We start from the raw sequence: 18,660 nt of genomic DNA on the forward strand, positions 1-18,660 counted from the left end.
CTGTGATTTTGCATAAACCATTTACATCTTTCCAGGACCTGGGACCTTTGACAATAATTAAGTCTTTCAAAACAGGGCAAACCTGGAGCATCATTTGTTTTCTGGCTCAGCAGCCAGAGATCTGAAGCATTTGTGAGACTCCCCAGTCCCACCTGACAGTTCAGTTTCTTTGTGAGTTTTGTTGGACTCTCCAGCTTCCTCTAATGTATATGGAGCTTTTCCTGTACAGCATCTTGTCTGGTCTGCACTGAGAATGAGGGGTCTCAAAATCCCAAGGAAACAAGTAATTTATTTTGGCACTCGCAGAGATGTCTCAGGTGGCTTCTAACTGTCACTGCAGTCAGTGCTGTCACTCTGGCTGTTTAGGAGAAAGGCCCCTGGGAGGCAAGCTGGGGCTGGCGCTGAGGATGTAGCACTGTGCCTTTGAACTTATCTCCTTGCAGAGATTATTTTCAGTATTCCAACAAGAAGAACCTCCTTTCTGCTGCCACTGAGTTAACGTGCTCCTGGGTTGGGTCGGAGGCTGCTGTCTTCTCTCCTGATTACAAGAAGTCTGATGTGTAGAACCAGAACTTGTAGTAAGATCAGCACAATTGTTACTTCAGAGCGGATTGTGATGGTTTCAGTAATATTTGTGCTTTTATGTTGCTCGCATCCTTCTGACACCCTTTACTTGCATGACTGCTCTGGCTTTCCTGGCTTCTTTTGTGCTGCTTGAGACCTCGCTTGCCCCTTCCCTCTTTGTTTCCTCCATGCTGCCTAAATCCTGGGGCCAAATTCAAAGCGGTGTTTCTCTGTATCTGAACAATAAAGAGGAGCTGGGTGTCCTCAACATGTTTGACAAAGATGACACGTCTTCTGATCTGTTATTAACAACTTTGCCTGGTTCAGCTGGCTTAATTAGCCTTAAATTAAACATGTATCTTGCAGTGTCTGGACTGCATCTGCCCAGGGAGATAGCAGGTGGCTGTGGGGCATCCTTAGTCCCAGTGGAAGCGGCCAAGAGCAAGGGGCTGCCCTAGTGCTGGAGCAAAGTTGTGCTGGGAGGGAGCTGTGGGAGGGAACAGGGCTGGGTGACGGTGGTCCCCTCGCCAGCGCGCCTCTGCCGTGATGCTTCACTCGTAAAATCGGGATGATCGGAAAATGTCAACCATGAATGAGCTGAACTTTCTCCTCTGTCCTGCGGGGAGGGGGGGCTGGGCATTTTAATTTTTACTTTTTAAATTATTTTTTGGGGGGTGGGGGGTGTGTGTCTTCCCTCCTTTCCCCTGCGTGGGAAATATAAAGTGAGCTCTTCCTTCCCGCTGAGGTGGTCGGGGAAGCGGCGGGCGGAGGAGAGGGGCACCGGGGAGGTGCGCTGCCGCCCGCGGGGGCGGGACCCCCCCCCCCCCCAGGTGAGCGCGGCACCGCCCGCTCCCCGGCGGAGCATCCCCCCGGCGGAGCGAGGGGCGGGCGCCTGCCGCTCGGCGGCCCCTCCGCCGGCGGAGCGAGCGGTGCCAGCGCCTGGCCTCGGGCGGCGAGGGGTCGGTGTCCCCCCCCCCCCCGCCCTCCTCTCCGCCCCCGCCATGGAGAGCGGGATGCTGCTGTCTGGCGGGCAGCGGGCGCTGATCCGGGAGAGCTGGCAGCGGCTGAGCGGCAGCCCCGTACAGCACGGCCTCGTCCTCTTCACCAGGTGAGCGGGGCGGCACGGACGGGATGCGGAGACCGGCACCCCAGCCCCCCCGCCCGTCCGGATCGACGCTGGGGGCTTGTGGAGGAGGGGGATGGACGGGCTCCCCTTCTCGGAGAGAAGCTCTTCCCTTCGCTTAGCCATGGCTCCCGGCCCGCTCCCTTGCTGGCGGGTCGGGGGGAGCAGCGCGGGGCTGCAACCCCGCCACCGCCGAGACGCGGCTGCCGTTGTAGAGGGGGGCGCCCCGCTCCCCGCCGCTTCCCGGCCTTTCCCACCCTCCACCAGTGTGAGAACTTTGTTATGGGGAGAGGGAGGGTGAGAGGGAGAGAGGCGGTGGGCAGGATTCGCGCGTTTCTGCTCACCGATCCCCCGCCCTGGCACCCTGACTTCTGCTGTTTGAAGAGCTGCCTGTCCGACCGGCTCCGGGGAGTGTGTGGAAGGGACCTCCTCATTGTCCCTGACACGGCACTCTCCAGCCCCAGCAAAGGCCTGGCCGCTGGGGAGGGATTCAGTCTCAGGGCAGAGGAAACGGTGTGCCAGGGGGAGCGGCTGAAACCCAACTCCTCGTCTCTCCTAAGCAGATTAATGTCTTGATCATGGGAAGAGAAAAAAGGAAAAAAATCTATGAAAAGTGGTTTAAAAAGGACGGTTGGAGACTTGATGAGCAGCTTCTGGAGTGGGGTGTAGCAGGCAGGAGCCAAACCTCGCAGAGCAGGGCTGTGAGCAGCCACAGCGATGTTTGGGAGTTTTAGCGGAGAGCGGGGGGATGCAGTAATTTAATGTGCAGGATGGGGAGAAGAGAGACTGTCTCGCCTGAATTCTCTGGGGCCTCTGTGGACAGCATCAGCCTGTTAGATCCGCCTGGGTGGCTGCTACTGAGACCTGCGCGTGCTTGGCCATACACTGGTAGGGAGGATGAAGGGGCGAAAATGGGAGCTGGTGATGCTGCGGGAGAGTGGGGCATTAGTTGAGTTTGTACATGCTCCTGTTACTCCAGTGGGAAAGCCAGCTGCTGGAGCTTGCAGGCCTTCCCCAGATTTGGCAGATTTGGGTCTCAAGGGGATCATGAAGTGGGAATGGGAAGAGTTGAGATGACGACGAAGACTTTGGGGAGAAGGGCCAGGCGGGGAGGAACTCCAGTAAGCTGGGACTGGTCCTCAGGTGCCATAAACAATTGTCCAAGAGCTGGGGCTGTGGGCTTGGGAAACAGAGACTTTTTTGACTACAGGTAACTTGGGTTGCTCCAAACTAAGACTTTTCAGAACTTCTGGGTCCTTTACAGGTGGGGAGGGATCAGTAGGTGGGAAGGGAGGCGGGGGGGTGTGGGTTCAGGTGTGCTGCTGATGGGGTTGTTCCAGGGGTAAGCAGAACTCTAAAGCTAAGTGAAAAGATGGGGGTTTCTCTCTTGCCATTGCAGGTTGTTTGACTTGGACCCTGAGCTGTTGCCCCTTTTCCAGTACAACTGCAAACAGTTTGCCAGCCCTCAGGAGTGCCTCTCTGCCCCTGAGTTCCTGGATCACATCAGGAAGGTGAGAGAGGGGCTGTGGTATGGAGTGGGAAGCCCTTGGGCAATGGCTTGGGACTGTGGGGTGTCTGACTGGGCAGCGCATGGAAAAATCTCCTGAGATGGTAACTGCGGGGGGTGATTTGTGCTAGCAGAAGGTGCTGTTGCCATGACAAAGTGCCCTACAACAGTGGGGAAGGGAGAAGGATGCGGGTTGTGGTGGGTGAGATGCACCATGCTGGTTTCCATGCCCTCATCTGAGAGTGGATTGCCTCTTGTGAAAGTTGGAAGCCCCCTTCTTCTACCATGGAACCACATCAGTGAGCTCACTTCTGTCCAGACAAGGACCGAAGCCCTCTGCTTGGCCACATGCTGGTCAGGAGGTGGCATAGAGCTGCGTAGTGGGCCAGGCTTCTGTGGACCCACTAAGTGTGGAGAAGCTGTTGGTGCGGCTGCAGAGCCAGAAGGCCCACAGCATCTCTTGTATAGCCTCTGGGGGAGTGCTGCCATGCACATTCGCCTCCCCCCAAAATAGGGAGAGGAGCGATGCTGATGTCCTCTGGAGGAGCTCATGCACAGACAGAATTACACCCAGCGCAGCAGAGACGCTTTGCTGAGCTCCGCGGAGAGGCCACGTCAGGGCAGAGCACAGCCTTGGCTTGCAGATGCCTTCATAAACTGTCTGGCTCCATCTTTAAACCAGTTTGGTGCCTCGCTTGACTGTCTTTATTCCTTGTAAGAGGCTGTTTCAGGACTGCGCTCCTGTGATAGCTGCAAGCTTTTTGTTATTTTCCAGCCTCTGTTTATTGGCAAAGTTAAGTCCATTTTTACTTCTGCTATTATTGCCTTGAGCTGAAATAGCTCTTTGCTTTTGCTGGAGATAATTTCCCTGTTGAAATTATAGAGCACAAGTCTACTACCTCTTGGCTTTGCCAAGCTAACCATGTCCTGGCTTTAATCTCTTCTTCTAATTTGGTGTGTCTGTTCCCTTCATCCCTTATTAACCCTTCTCTGTCCTGTTTCCATTTGACTCTTCGTGCTCCTGGGAGACCATGGTAGTTCGTGCTTTACCAGACCAGGTCTCTCAGCTGTACTATCCACCCCATCTCATCAAAATACCTTGGCTAATCTTAAAATTGGAGTTGCCTTATTCACAACTGCACCATCTTGGCAACTTTTAGTTGGAAACTCTAGTCCTGGTAACTTCTAGGGCTCTCCTGCAGTTGTCCCGGGATTCTAAGGGCTGTAATGACCGCATCAGCATTGGATCTTAGCCTGTGACTGCTCTGCTGACATAGGGTTGTTTACCACGTCTGGGATGGGGAGGTCGGCAGCACTGCTTGCTGTGCTAGCAAAGACATGAGGACTAGTGACAGGTTGTCAGCTACAGAAACATCTGAACACGGAAAGGTGGGAATAAGGGTTTGTCCCCCCCAATAAAGTGACAAGGCAATTAGCCCAGCTGAAGTGCATCTGCACGAATGCACGCAGCATGGGCAACAAACAGGAAGAGTTGGAGGCCATTGTACAGCAGGGAAACGATGACATAGTTGCCACCGCAGAAACGTGGTGGGAAGACACGCACAACTGGAGTGCGGTGATTGACGGCCACCAACTCTTCAGAAGGGATAGGCAAGGAAGGAGAGGCGGTGGGGTGGCCCTCTATGTCAGGGGCAGTTTTGAATGCCAAGAACTTAACAATGTGCATGACAACGTTATTGAGTGTTTATGGATAAGAATCAAGGGGAAGGCCAATAAGCCAGACATCGTGGTGGGAGTTTGTTATAGACCCCCCCAACCAGGATGTAGAGGCTGATGAAATAATCTATAAGCAGCTGGCAGAGGTCTCACAATCGCTCGCCCTTGTTCGTGTGGGGGACTTCAACTTCCCAGGTGTCTGCTGGAAATATAACACAGTAGAGAGGGAACAGTCCCAGAGGTTCCTGGAGTGTGTGGAAGACAACTTCCTAACACAGCTGGTGAAGGACCCAATTAGGGAAAGTGCCCTACTGGACCTGCTGCTTGTTAACAGAGAAGGTCTTGTAGGGAATGTAAAGATTGGAGGTCGTCTTGGGCAGAGTGACCATGAAATGATAGAATTTTCGATTCTTGGTGAAGCAAGGCGGGGAGCCAGCAGAACTGCCACCTTAGATTTCCGAAGGGCAAACTTTGGCCTGCTTAGGAGCATGGTTGAGAGTGTCCCTTGGGGGACAGTCCTGAAGGGCAAAGGTGCCCAGGAAGGCTGGTCTTACTTCAAGGAGGATCTCTTAAAAGCTCAGGAGAAGGCCATCCCCAAGTCCCAAAAAACAAGCAGACAGGGAAGAAGACCAGCCTGGCTAAATAGAGAGCTTTGGCTGGACCTCAGGAAAAAAAAGAAAGTTTATAATCTTTGGAAAAGGGGGTTGGCTACTTATGAAAAATACCAAGATGTAGTGAAGCTATGCAGGGGGAAGATTAGAAGGGCCAAAGCTCAAGCAGAACTCGTCTTGGCCACCACAGTTAAAGATAACAAAAAGAGGTTCTTTCAGTATATCAATAGAAAAAGGAAGACTAGGGAAAACACAGGCCCACTAACGAATGAGATGGGCGCCCTCGTGGTGGAAGACACAGAGAAGGCAGAGCTACTGAATGCCTTCTTTGCTTCAGTCTTCACTGCTAAAGCTGTCCCTCGTGAATACCAGGCCCTGGAGGCAAGGGGAAAGGTCTGGAGAGAGGAAGAGTTTTCCCCAGTAGAGGAAGATCATGTTAGAGACCACTCGGACAATCTGGACATCCATAAGTCCATGGGCTCTGATGAGATGCACCCGCGAGTGCTGAGAGAGCTGGCAGATGTTATTGCTTGGCCACTCTCCATCATCTTTGAAAGGTCATGGAGGACAGGAGAGGTGCCTGACGACTGGAGCAAGGCCAATATCACTCCAGTCTTCAAAAAGGGCAGGAAGGAGGACCCAGGGAACTACAGACCGGTTAGTGTCACCTCCGTCCCTGGGAAGGTAATGGAGCGACTTGTCATATCCAAGCACATTCAAGAGCAGGAAGTTATTGGAAGTGGTCAGCTTGACCAATCTCATAGCCTTCTATGATGTTATAACTGGTTGGCTAGATGGGGGCAGAGCAGAAGATGTCATCTACCTTGACTTCAGCAAGGCTTTTGACACTGTCTCTCATAACATTCTCCTTAGGAAACTGAGGAAGTGTGGACTAAACGAGGGGACAGTGAGGTGGATTGAGAGCTGGCTGTGTGACAGGACTCAGAGGGTTGTGATTAATGGAGCAGGGTCGAGTTGGAGGCCTGTAACCAGTGGTGTCCCCCAGGGGTCAATACTCGAACCAGTATTGTTTAACATATTCATCAACGACCTGGACGAGGGGACAGAGTGTATGCTCAGCAAGTTCGCTGATGTTACCAAACTGGGTGGGGTGGCTGACACCCCAGAGGGCCATGCTGCCATCCAGCATGACCTAGACAGGCTGGAGAGCTGGGCAGAGAAGAACCTAATGAAGTTCAACAAGAACAAGTGTAGGGTCCTGCACCTGAGGAGGAAGAATGTCAGGCACCAGTATAGGTTAGGGGCGGACATGCTGGGAAGCAGCTCTGAGGAGAAGGACCTGGGGGTCTTGGTAGACAGTAAATTATCCATGAGCCAGCAATGTGTCCTTGTTGCCAAGATGGCCAACGGAATTCTGGGCTGCACAGGGAAGAGTGTGGCCAGCAGGTCAAGGGAGGTCATTCTCCCCCTCTACTCTGCACTGGTGAGGCCACGACTGGAATACTGTGTCCAGCTCCGGGCTCCCCAGTTCAAGAGAGACAGGGAACTGCTGGATAGAGTCCAGCGTAGGGCAACAAAGATGACTGGGGGATTGGAGCATCTCCCTTATGAGGAAAGGCTGAGAGAGCTGGGACTCTATCCTGGAGAAGAGAAGGCTGAGGGGAAACCTTATTAATGTTTACAAGTATCAAAAGGGTGGGTTTAAGGAGGATGGAGCCAGGCTCTTTTCACTGGTTCCCAGTAACAGGACGAGGAGTAACAGGCACAAGCTGGAACATAGGAAGTTCCAATCAAATATGAGAAAAAACTTCTTTACAGTGAAGGTGACAGCACGGTAACAGGCTGCCCAGGGAGGCTGTGGACTCCCCTTCTCTGGAGACTTTCAAGACTCCCCTGGATGCAGTCCTGAGTGATGTGCTCTAGGCAATCCTGCTTTAGCAGGGGAGTTGGACTAGGTGATCTCTAGAGGTCCCTTCCAACTCTGAAAAATTCCATGATTCCGTGGCACCTCTGGCAGCATCCCATGGAAGGATGTGGTGTGTGCTGCTGCCAGCATGCCTCACCTATGTGTCACACAGATCACAGAGGAGCAAAGGAAAGCTCAGAGGGCATCTGCTGGGCTGGGAGGTGGTCACACCGAGAAGGGTGAAGCAGAGGGGTCAGACTCTCTGTTCCCCTGGCAGGGCAGCTGAGCCTTGCTGTTAGTGCCGTTCTGCCTCTGCGCTCCTGCAGGTGATGTTGGTGATCGATGCTGCTGTGAGCCACCTGGAGAACTTGTCCTGCCTGGAAGAGTATCTCTGCAACCTCGGCAAGAAGCACCAGGCAGTCGGTGTGAAGGTCGAGTCTTTTTCGGTGAGACATCCTCTCTTGTCCTGCTGCGGCTGTGTTTGTGCAGCCCTTGACCGTCCCCATCCCTCTGTGCCCACCTGCTGGGTTCAGCTGGCTGGAGAGAAAGCTGGTGGCTCAGGGCAGCCCCCGAGCTGCTACCTGCGTAGTGACGTTGGCTCAATCAGGGAAACCCTTGAGCTCCCCTCATTTTCTGCCCTCTCCCAGTACGGCCAGGGAAAAAGGACAGAGAGGGGCAAGGCATTTCCCCTGTTTGAAGAAGGCCGCGGTTTGGGGCACTGCAGTCTCTCCTGCGACACGGAGCTGCAGGCTCAGCCTTTGCCCTGGGCCCTGGATTGCTCCATCAAATGCTCTGCGCTCATCAAATGCTCACCGCACACGTGCCTCTGTGTCTGCACTGGGATGGGGCTGCTGCACCTCAGCCACTCCTTCCTCCGTGGCAGTAAGACAGGAGCATCCTCCATATTAAACCCTTGGTTACTCCTCTCCTGCCATCAAGCACAGATATAAATGCTGGATAACGCAGTGGAGAAGGGCAGGTTGAAGGAAACTGCATGACTCCCTGCTGTTATTGCTAGCTTTGTTCCTCTCCAGAGGGAGCAGGGTCCCCTTAACTTGGGATAGTGAATCCCACCAGCCCCGCGCTCAGTGTGTTGGTGCTCCTGGATGGGGTTGCTCGCAGCTCCGTGAGGAGCAGTGCACCATGGAAAGGCCTGAGAGGTGGCGAGGCAGGCCCTGAGCATCCAGCCTGGGGTCTGACCCGCTCTGCTGGCATCAGGGCATTGCTCAGCTCTGCTGATCCGCTGCTATGCCAGGGGATGGGGCTGGCTACCCGCATGTGGGAGCCATGGAGGATGGACATGTACCTCTCCCCTGGTGTTACGTGCGCGGTGTCAGCCCTTGCTCCCTGCCTGCACTCCCCGCTCATCCAGGATGTGGGGTGCGGGGTGAGGGCCAGCACAGGGCAGGGGAAGGGGATGGCATGGGCTGGGGCTGGGTCCCCTCTGAGCAGCCAGGGATGGAGTGGCCTGGCCCTGCTGGTGGAGGAGGAGCAGCTGCCCTGCAGTGGGGGAAATCCAAAAAGGGGGTGAAGTGAGAGAAGGGGCTGCGTGTTGTCCCCCATTGCTGAGCTTGATGCCTCCCTGTTTGGTTTGCAGACTGTCGGCGAGTCCTTGCTGTACATGCTGGAGAAATGCCTTGGCGCTGCCTTCAGCCCAGATGTGCGGGAGGCTTGGAGCAAACTCTACGGTGCTGTGGTGAAAGCCATGCGACGTGGCTGGGACACCCTCCCAGAAGGGGACTAGATCCTGCCAGCCATCCCCATCCCTGACGACGCAGCGGTCCTGGGCAGGGGGAGCGCTCACACTGCGCTCTCTGCCTCTCTCCACCTCCATCTTTCTCTGTGCACTAGCCCATTGCCGTCTCCTTCAGTCACGCGTGCTTCGGGGGTCTCCCAGTGATTCTGCCTTGCTTCGACACGACCACATCTCTGCCTTTGCTAAGGGCTGGCAGGGTATGTCTCTGCAGCGAAGCCTACGAGTGCCGCAGCACAGGTACGCCGCCCTGCCCCGAGTTCCTTTGGGCTAGCCAGACCACCAACACCCATGGTTTTCATGGTTCTGCTCTGGTTTTCAGCTGGCTCCTCTTCCCTCCTCTTGCCACCCTCCCTAGTTAGATGACAGCTAGCATAGGCCTCTCGGGCTTATTTGCCCAAGATCCTATTTGCTATGCCCAAGACCTGCCGGGTCTGGCACTGCTCACTCCTCCCGTGCTGCTGTGCCCGGTTCAGCTGTGGAAGTGGCAGATTTGGCCCCTCCAGGGGCAAGGGCAGCAGAGGTGGGAGCTGGCCGTGCCGTGCCATGCCGTGCTGTGTGGCTGTCCTCCCAAACCTTCGGGGAGCTTTTCCCCCTCTTCCTTCACCAACATGTCACTACCAGATGGTTAATCCTGCTGCTTTCTTCTGCCTTGCCTCATCCCTGGATGGGATCCATGGCTTTTCCTCATGTCAGGTTGGCCACAACTCGGCATGTTTCCTAGGGATGCTTTGAGCAGTGGGTTCATGTTCATCCTGAGGTGAGGCTGCTTTTAGCGGGTCTGGGCTGTCAGCTGAAAGGCTTTGTGTTGGTTTGGCTGGTTGGTTTAACCTCAGAGCCAGCTGAAATGCAGCAGCAGTGGTGGCTCTTCACTGCTTTGTGTTAAGGAGAATAAAGTAAATACAAAGAAAAGATGTCTTAAAATAAAAATGAAGGTTGCAATCATGTCATGGCAACAGCTTCCAGAAATCATTCTGGCTCTTGGCCAGAGGAAGCATAGCTGGAATTTCTCTGCTGATGCTGTCAGGACCTGGAGCGCTTCCCAGCTGCACACAGTGCCCATCTGCAGAGCTCCTCACCCTTTAGTCATCCCTCCCAGCCATACTGGAGACACAGACGCTTTGTAGCAGAGCGAGGTGCATGCAGCAGTGCTGTGTCAGGACAGGTGTGAGAAGACAGTATCTGCAGGAAGAAATCCCAGGAAATGACTGAGAGGCAGTACCTGAGGGCTCTGGGGCGAAATGAACTTGAGCACTTTGAAGAAGAGTTCATCTTTATGGCGAAGTCACTGTGAGACAGGCAGAACCATGTTTCCAGACATCACTAGCCCTGGGACAAGGACATGGAGCAAGTTTTCAGTTACAGGCAGGTCCCTTTTTTGCTGCTCCTTCAGGGCAGGCACAGCCTGATGTTGAGGGCTGAGATGGTCCTGTTCTAGAGACACATTCCTCCTATACTCATATGTCCTCCACTCTGGGGCAGGAGAGGGCTGCCCGCTCCTTGCAGCTGCAGCTCAAGTCTCCCAGCCCCATGCCATGGAGGGGATGATGGGGTGCCTTGTGAGATGGGGCTCTGTTTCCCTGACACCAGGCCTGGTGGTGGCCATAGGCTTCCAGCAAGCAAGGAGCCCTCCAGCTGTGTTTGGGAGGGGAGTTGAGAGGTGTTGTGGAACAGGTAGTGAACATCCTTGTGTAGGATGCTCGCTGTCCTCCCCATGGTACCAGGCTCTACTCCTGCAGTCCTGCAGCGTGGTGTCATGCATCCCAGCCCATGTCTCTCTCCATCAGCTGGGTCAGGTGAGGTCCTCCCCATTCTCGTGCCAGGTAGTGAGGCCTGGAGGAGCTGGGGCTGGAGGGAGGTGTTAGCTGTGATGGGGTAGGTCCCCATGGTACGGGACAGGAGGGTTTGGGAATGGGGATGTCCTCTTTGCAACCCCGTTCTGGGGTATCAGCATTCAGCATCATGTGTGGGACCTTCTGACTCTGTGTGACAAGTAGGCAGCTGTGTGATGGATGGGGTGTGGGTGTTACTGCCCCAAACCATCCCTGCTCCCTCTAGCTTTCCCAGCTCCTTAACTTCTCCTCTTCTGCACCATGTTTTGTGTAACTCCCACCAGAACTGAACCAGTCCGTGTGCCTCTTATACCCAGCTGTACTGTTTAATAAAGAACAACAGTGAGTCTTGGCCCTTTTTGCTGCCTTCTGTTTATTTTAATATAAAAGGCCCAAGTAAGCCAAAAAAAAAAAAAAAGGATGTGAGAGAGGGATTTACTGGTTTCTTATTGGCTCAGGCTTTGGAGTTACTGGTCCCTGGGAGCATGTATGTGGTTCAGCTCGACTGACACGAGAAGGCATCCAGCACCAAATGTCTGTTGGGAGCTTTTGTGCACTGTAATTGAATGGGTGAGCAGCAGAGGGGCTAGCAAAGGCGTCCTGCTGCTGATTGCTCATTACCCTTCAAATTTAACGATCTCAAACAGAATTAGAGTTTTAAGCAATCAGCCTAAAAATCCCTTTTCTGTTGTTCAACTGCTGCTTTTGATCTTTGAGATAACATCACCTCACCTGCTGCTGGTCACCCGCTGCTGGCTGCCCGCAGCAGCAGGGCATGGCCTCACAGAGAAGTCCTGCTGGGCTCCACGCAGCATCCCCCCTGCCAGCTGGGCTGTGGAGCCGTCCCAGCAGCCCTGCTCCAGGGAGCAGCTGGTGGGGATGCAGGAGGTCCTGTCTCCCCCTTCCTGGGGCATGTTCTAGCTTTGACATGGTGGGTTTCCAGCCCTGGGAGAGTTGGGCACTTGGCACTGGAGAAGGATGATTCCTACAGCGGGGAAGCCAGCTTGGGATCTGTAATAGCATCTCCTGAGGGCTGGAAATCCCAGCCTTGCCACAGGTGAGCATGGTGAGCATCCTAGGAAAGCTGCGCTTTGGATGGGTCTTGCTTTGCAGGGCAACATGTGATGGGCTGCGAAGGGTGAGGAGGGCAGCAGAAATGTGTGTTTCATTGCTAAAATAAATTTTCCAGCTCTTCCTGTGCTAGGGCACAGCTGCCAGCCTCAGGGCTGGTGGTGGGACCCCAACCCCAGCTCTGTGGGGAAGGGCCAGCGCAGCAACCCCGTCTTCGACTCCCTGTGCCGGCGTGGAGGTTTGCCACGGCACCCCCAAACCGCCCCTTTGCCTTGGCTGCTGCCCAGCGGGGGTGCCCCCAGCACTGCCCACCACCGCCGCCGGCCAGAGCGGTGGGAGACGCCATGTAATTGCTCGGCCCCAGCTGTGAGGGACTTTTGTATGCGCAGGCTGTAATCAGGAGAGTGGGCTTCTGAGGGCTGGAGTGGCAGAGGCGCGACGCGCTGCGGCTTACACAACCTCGTTAGGCTGTGATGAGCTTCCCTGGCACAAGGGCTGGGAGAGCTGCGAGCTGCGGGGGGCAATTACAGCCCTCACTCACAGCCAGGGCTCCTGCCTCAGCTCCCTGGCGCCAGCAAAGCCCTGCATTTAGCCCTGTCTACCACTAATTATGAACTGTGGGAGGCCTCCGTGGGGATGTGTGATGGGGGGAGCTGGGTTTTTAAATTTTCCAGTTTTTCACACACAGGCAAGACCTCCCTGTGCCCCGTGCCATGAGCCAGGCTGGCTAGGCAGGGCTCACCCCATGGAAGCCGTCAAGGGGTGGGTAGGAGGGACCTCCTGAAACCAGGGGCAAATCATTCAAATAGGAATTTGGGTACAAAGAATGTGTTGGGGGAAGGGAAGAGGGGTGTGAAAGAGCACTATCTGCTCAAAACCTAGAGAAGGGCTCCTAAAATGGTGTTCGCTCCCTTGCTCCTAGAACTTCCCCAGGACTTGCTGGTGGACAACTCAGCTTTGGCACCATCTGCTCCATCCCCAGATGGGATGGCTACCCTTGCTCCTTGCTGTAGTCCCAGAGGAGCTCCAGGCCACCCTACTGCTCCCTCCAGGCAGTGGTGTCCTGAGCCAGCCCTGCCTGTGGGGGCAAGTGCTGGCAGAGGACGGGCAGGAGAAGCACATGCCTGTGCTGAGGCTGCACCCCATCCCCAGTGTCTGGGATGGTGCCAAGGGCTGTGCCCATCTTTCTGAGGGGACACAGCGGGATCCTTCCCTACTCCAGTGCCTCTGCTGCTTCTGCCCACTCACTGGGGTTTGCTTTTGTGGGACCATGGTGGGGGCAAGGTCCCTGGAGGAGGGGAGGTGTCCATGTGGTCTTCCCACCACTGAAGTCTCTGCAGGACATCCCCAGGAAGGGTGAAAAGCAGCACACAGGTGGGGAAAGGGGATGGGGTACTTCCACTGGCTCCAGTGGCAAGGGTCCCGCCTCTCCTGGTGCGAGGCAGGATGCACAGGGGTGACAACACCAGGCAGCAGTTGGGTGAAGTCATTTTATTCAAGGCACGGTCATAGCAATAAATCACGAGAAGGTACAGACCTCTGGCATGTTCCTACAGCGGGGCAGCCAAGGGCAATCGGACCAGCAGTCCAAGCGCCCAAGGACGTGGTGCCACTTGCAGGCACTTGCTTCCACCCGGAAAGAGGCCACCGGCATCCCCGTGCTCCGGCCGGGGCTGACCCCGGAGCAGGCAGTGAGGGCAGCAGCTGAACTGTGGGCAGCCCTGGGGGCACCTGGGCAGGGAGCCACAAGTCCCCCAGGCTGTTTTTTGGGGTTGGAAGGGCGCAGCTGAGCTCCAGGCTCCCCCGAGGCAACCCCTCAGTGGCTAGCGAGCCACAGCTATCACGCCAGCATGCAGGAGCATGGGTGGGATGGGGTTCACGGCGCTGTCAGCTGACCGAGCTGAGACCCACCAGCCCCACTAGAATCCAACAGCGCCTCACAGCTCGCTGCTGGGCTGCCTTTTAAATCCCCACCCCAGAATTGGCACACCATGCCCCCCCCTTCCCACCCCCCCACCTAGTGGCACCAGTAATGCTGCATGGTGCCATGGCCGAGCAGCTGCCTGCGCACAGCAGCGATCCCCACACTGTAGCCCCAGTGCCAGCAGAGCTGTATCGTTGTCCCTTCCCTCCCAGCACGGCCCTGGGATGGTGGCTAGATTGCTCTGAAGCCAGCAGGAAAATCAGGAGCAGGAAAATCAGCCCCAAGGCCAAAGCAGGGCCAAGCAAGGAGCCAACATGGCCAGGTGGGCTAGCCTGGTGGGAGAGGGGCTGAGCAGGGCAAGAGTCTGCCCTTGTCCCCGGAGGCCTCCACAGCTGCTGCAGATGAGCTGGAAAACACCAGGGATGCTATCCGGGCAGAAGTTGGTGCATTTACACTGACCACAGCAGGACTCGCACTCAAGAGGCGGTGCGGCTCCTGGGGGAGCATCCCATGGCTGTGGCTTGTGGGCAAGGGCAGGATGCGGTGGACCAGGACCCGGAGGCTGGGGTTCTGCCAGCTCCCCCTGCCCCATTTCTGTGGCAACTAAGACAGAGCCATGCGGGGTCCCATGGCCAGCCCCAGAGAGAGCGCAGGCACGAGGGGGATGCTGCTGAGGGGTGCGGGATAACGAGGAGCTGCCCTCACAGCTGTTAAACACACTCGTCCCTTGACCTCCCACTCATCCCCAAGGACCCAAGGGCACAGGCATGGTGCAGCGGCAGTGGCAGGATGGGGTGGGAGGGTTGGGAAGAGCCGGGCTTGCGCTTTCATGCCTGCCTCGGGGCAGGGCCGCTGGTACTCAGGCAGATGTGGGAGCAGCCCTGGGAACTCACCTCCTCCACCAAAGCACACACGTCTCAGCAGTCCCTGCTTTAATGGCAAAGCCTTGGGTATGGCAGCGGAGGTGGGTGGGAGCCTGCACGGCTGGCATGGAGGGACAGCCACCACGAGTAGTGTGTGGGCAGGGTAGGAAGCAAGGGTTAGGGGTGGCTGTCGCCTGCCACTGAGGACCCATGGGACAGCGTGGTGGCGGGCACATTCATCTGAGCTGTCTGGGCTGCTTCCCCCTCATGGAGGGGCCAGAGCCTCCCTCCTGCCCCCAAACCATGGCCTCTCAGAGAGGCCCTCTCCCCACACCGCTGCACCCCCTCTTCCCCACGATGGGCTGGAAGAGGCAGGTGGGGATGAGGGAGCACAGGGGATGCTGAGCCGGTCCAAGCAGCAGGAGGGACCATCAGAGCCTCCCTCCACCTCCCATGCAGTGGGGAATCACCCTCACAACAGTCCTGTCGTCCCCCCCACCCCATCGGCGAGGTGGTCCCCACCAGGGCTGAGAAGGCTCCTTCCTGCCCCCCGGCACATCCTCCGCTCTCAGCATGGCTGGTCCTTGCCCCGGCGGCAGGGATGCTCACTGGTAGCGGGCCTGGCTTTCCATCACGGGGCCACTCCTGTACTCGCCCTCCACTGTCTCCAGCTCCGTCTCAAAGCTCTGCAGCCCCCCATCTTCCCCATCCTCCGCTGGCTCCAGGTGGTTGCCCATGGTGCCGTAGGACTGGTGCGCTGGGGAGGCCGCCGGCGTCAGGCTCAGCTCGGGCTCCTGCAGGACGGTGGCCACAAAGAGCTGCCCCAGGGGCAGCAGGAGGTCAGGGTCCAGTGGAGCAAGGTTGCGGGGGGGGCGTGTCACAGCAGGGCTGGGAAGGGGTACTCACATTGGAGTTGGGAGTGGAGGAGACGCTGCTCCGCTCCACATCATTGAAGGTGCCATCAGACTGGTCGGACATCTGGGGAGAGGGAGGTCATGAGGAAGAGATGGATTGTGGGTTCCCAGCAGAAGCAGCAAACGCACCCCAGAGAGGTGAGGAGGGGATGCAGTGGGGCCAGGGAACAGGACGGGCAGCCCGCGCTCACCTGGTAGCTGGAGGGTCTCCGCGGCTGCAGCTTCTTCAGGCAGAGGCCAAAGAAGGAGAAGACGATGCAGGAGAGGAGGACCACAAAGGTGAAGAGCGTGACAGGGCGGGTGGGACCTAGAGCAGAGACACTGGGGAAGCACATGAGCCTCCAAGGACCATCTCAGCACATCCAGCTGAGACCCAGGCTGGCGCCTGCTTTGGGTCTTATAGGCTCTCAACCCCCTTCCCAAAACACTAGCTGACACCCCTGTCATCTACCAGGTCTCCATCACACCTTCCTCCATCCCATCCCCCCTCCCACCCTCCATGCCGTGCCTAACTCAAGGGTGACACCGGTGGCTCGTCCCCCCAGGTGTTAGATATGACCTTTAGCAGTGGCAGGGGGCAACCCCAAGCTCTCCCTACCAAGGCGCAGGACGGAGAAGAAGAGCAGCCAGAACATGCAGAGGATGGGGGCCACTACGACCTGGCTGATGGCAGCGACATGGAGGCGCTGGTTCAGCTTGGTGGGGATGTACACGTAGTAGATGTTGTACCGGTCAACCATGTGCTTGAGCAGCATGTAGAGCAAACCTGGCGGGAGGAGAGAGGCAGTTTGGGGGGAGGACAACAGGGATAGCCAGGGCTGGGGGACAGTGGCCCAGGGGACAATACCCTCCTGTACCACATGGGAAGCTCATACTCCCACACCGCTACTGGCAGCTGGGACTGGCCATTCTTGGCATCGCCTGGGACAGTGGGACTGGGGTATGGTTTCGTACTCACCAAAGGGGACAATGATGGGGCAGGTGATGCTGTAGGTCATGACAACGGAGAAGATGCAGGAAGTCCAGGCGTACTCCAGTCCAAACTGGAACTGGTAGGCTTGGCTCTGGGGCACAAGCAGAAGCGTCATTACTGCCACTGCCTCTGCCTCTGCAAAGGCTGCCTTTGTCTTTGCAGCCTTGCCCACACGATTGCCTCCCCCTGTTATTCCCATGGGGCCAGGGCCAGCAGCGCCCCTTGCGTGGTGGCCTCCCCATAAGACCAAGACAGTCCGAGTTTCCAGAGAGCATATCCCTGGGCTGCCAGGGGTTGTGTAGGCTCAGAGGTGACTAGAGCCACGTACCCGCTTGACGTGGAGCCGTTCGGGCTCAGACTTGGCAAAGCAGAGGCGGGCAGTGTAGACAAGGAGGCCTGGGATGCGCAGCAGCTCCATGGCTGTCCCGATCAGGCTGGAGGTGATCACGTAGTTGACGAAGAAAGCGCCGTTGTCTGGGAGGAAAACGCACCTGCCCCAGGGACACAGAGGGTGAGAGGATGCTCGGGCAGATGGCCATGAGAGCTGCTGGGGGCTGGTGTTGGGTGCTCCCACTTGCCTGGGAGTTCCCTGCTACTCACTGGAACTTGATATTGGCCTCGTCCAGAAAGTGGGTGTCGAAGAGCCAGCGGAAAAAAAGGTCCAGGCTGCAGGGGAAAGAAGAGGAGCATCTCAGAAAGATGGGGAGCCGCAGAGCAACTGGGGGGTGCACGCAGTGGGTGCATGCTTTCCTCTGACCCAGGTGGGTGAGACCCTCTGGACCCTACACTGCCAGAGCAGCCCCTTCTGCCACACAGGACCACCGCAGCATGGGTGCTCACCTCCCGGACAGTCAGGATTGCTGTAGCTGGGGCTACACTGATACCTGACCTGGTCCTTTCAGGGTCTGCTGCAGGCTGACCCCAAGCAGGGCATAACCACCACTGTGCCAGCCTGGCAAGCTGCTCCATTCCCCTCGGAAGCTTTCTAGGAGCAGCTCGGCATGGCCAAACAGCGAGTGTTTTCCTCTCCAGAGACAGATTTGTTTCGGCGGCGGTGGGCCCATAGCCCTTTGGGGCTGGCTTGCAGGAGGCAAGGGGCCCAGGTGCGATCCCAGCTGCCGGGGAGCAGGCAGCAACATGGCAGGGTGGTCTATACCTGCTCAGCCCCAGCGAGGGCAGGATGATGACCATGAACACCAGGAAGAAGAAGCACTTGTGCATGGTAAGCTGATTTTCACTCGACCTGTGGAGAAGGGAGGCAAGAGAAGAACGTTGCACTTTTCTGAGGCAGAGCAGGCGGTGGGGGGAGAGGCTGGGCTGGGTCTTACTCTTCACCAAGGAGCTATTTCCAGCCCCAGGAAGCCACCTGCATTTGATCTGTGCATCTCCTGGGGTCTTGCAAAGCCTCTCCCAGGCCAGTGGGAGGCACCATGAGGAAATCTGCTGTAGTGAAAGCTCTTGTCCTCCCAGCATCTCACCTCCTTCATCCCTACTCTCTCCTACCATCCCTGCTGGTGTAGACACCAAACAAGAGGCAGTTGGCTGTCTACAATAGGTTCAGGAGCCCCCGTTTTCGCTGGGAGAAGGAAGTGACGTGGTGACAAAGCTCCTGCAAGGACTCAGCAGACCAGGCACAGGGGTCGGGGCTAGGGGAGGGTCTAGACAGACAGAGCAAATTCTCAGAGCTGGGCAGAGCTTCCTCTGCTAGAAGACTTTGAGCATCCTGAATCCATACCTCTGTCTTGGAGGGCTAGGATTATGGCTGGGATATGCCACCCAAGTCAGGGCCATGGCCCTCCTACTGCCAAGCCACCGTCACACCATCCCTTTCACCGACTTCTTCAGACTCGTCTTAAAACCAGCTCCACCTGCCTTTGTCAGCAGCCTGGAAGTGTTCAGGGCTATGGCAAGGAAATGGCTCCTTCAGGCATGGACCTGGTGCTCTTTCCACAGAGGGCAACACCCATGGGGCTCTGTGGGG

General features: G+C 56.7%; 2 protein-coding genes across 2 annotated transcripts in view; one reads left to right on the forward strand and one right to left on the reverse strand.

The window, feature by feature from the left end:
• Positions 1 to 1,565: 1,565 nt before the first annotated feature.
• Positions 1,566 to 11,251, forward strand: NGB (neuroglobin). Its single transcript, XM_054197952.1, is given in 6 exon segments — positions 1,566 to 1,672; positions 2,266 to 2,284; positions 2,287 to 2,345; positions 3,087 to 3,198; positions 7,676 to 7,795; positions 8,947 to 11,251. Coding segments are annotated over 6 exon segments (564 nt in total). The 3' UTR covers positions 9,094 to 11,251.
• Positions 11,252 to 14,059: 2,808 nt separating this feature from the next.
• The window catches only part of TMEM63C (transmembrane protein 63C), a 32,727-nt gene continuing 28,126 nt past the window's right edge, over positions 14,060 to 18,660 (reverse strand). Inside the window, exons 17-24 of the mRNA XM_054199409.1 lie at positions 17,836 to 17,922; positions 17,280 to 17,345; positions 17,008 to 17,170; positions 16,665 to 16,770; positions 16,305 to 16,472; positions 15,898 to 16,013; positions 15,699 to 15,770; positions 14,060 to 15,610 (exon numbers count right to left, since the gene is read on the reverse strand). Coding sequence (XP_054055384.1) covers positions 15,398 to 15,610; positions 15,699 to 15,770; positions 15,898 to 16,013; positions 16,305 to 16,472; positions 16,665 to 16,770; positions 17,008 to 17,170; positions 17,280 to 17,345; positions 17,836 to 17,922 — 991 coding nt within the window. The 3' untranslated portion in view covers positions 14,060 to 15,397. The remainder of the gene's footprint in view (positions 15,611 to 15,698; positions 15,771 to 15,897; positions 16,014 to 16,304; positions 16,473 to 16,664; positions 16,771 to 17,007; positions 17,171 to 17,279; positions 17,346 to 17,835; positions 17,923 to 18,660) is intronic.

This window comes from Rissa tridactyla, chromosome 4, assembly GCF_028500815.1.
Source record: "Rissa tridactyla isolate bRisTri1 chromosome 4, bRisTri1.patW.cur.20221130, whole genome shotgun sequence".
Taxonomy (NCBI): Eukaryota; Metazoa; Chordata; class Aves; order Charadriiformes; family Laridae; genus Rissa; species Rissa tridactyla.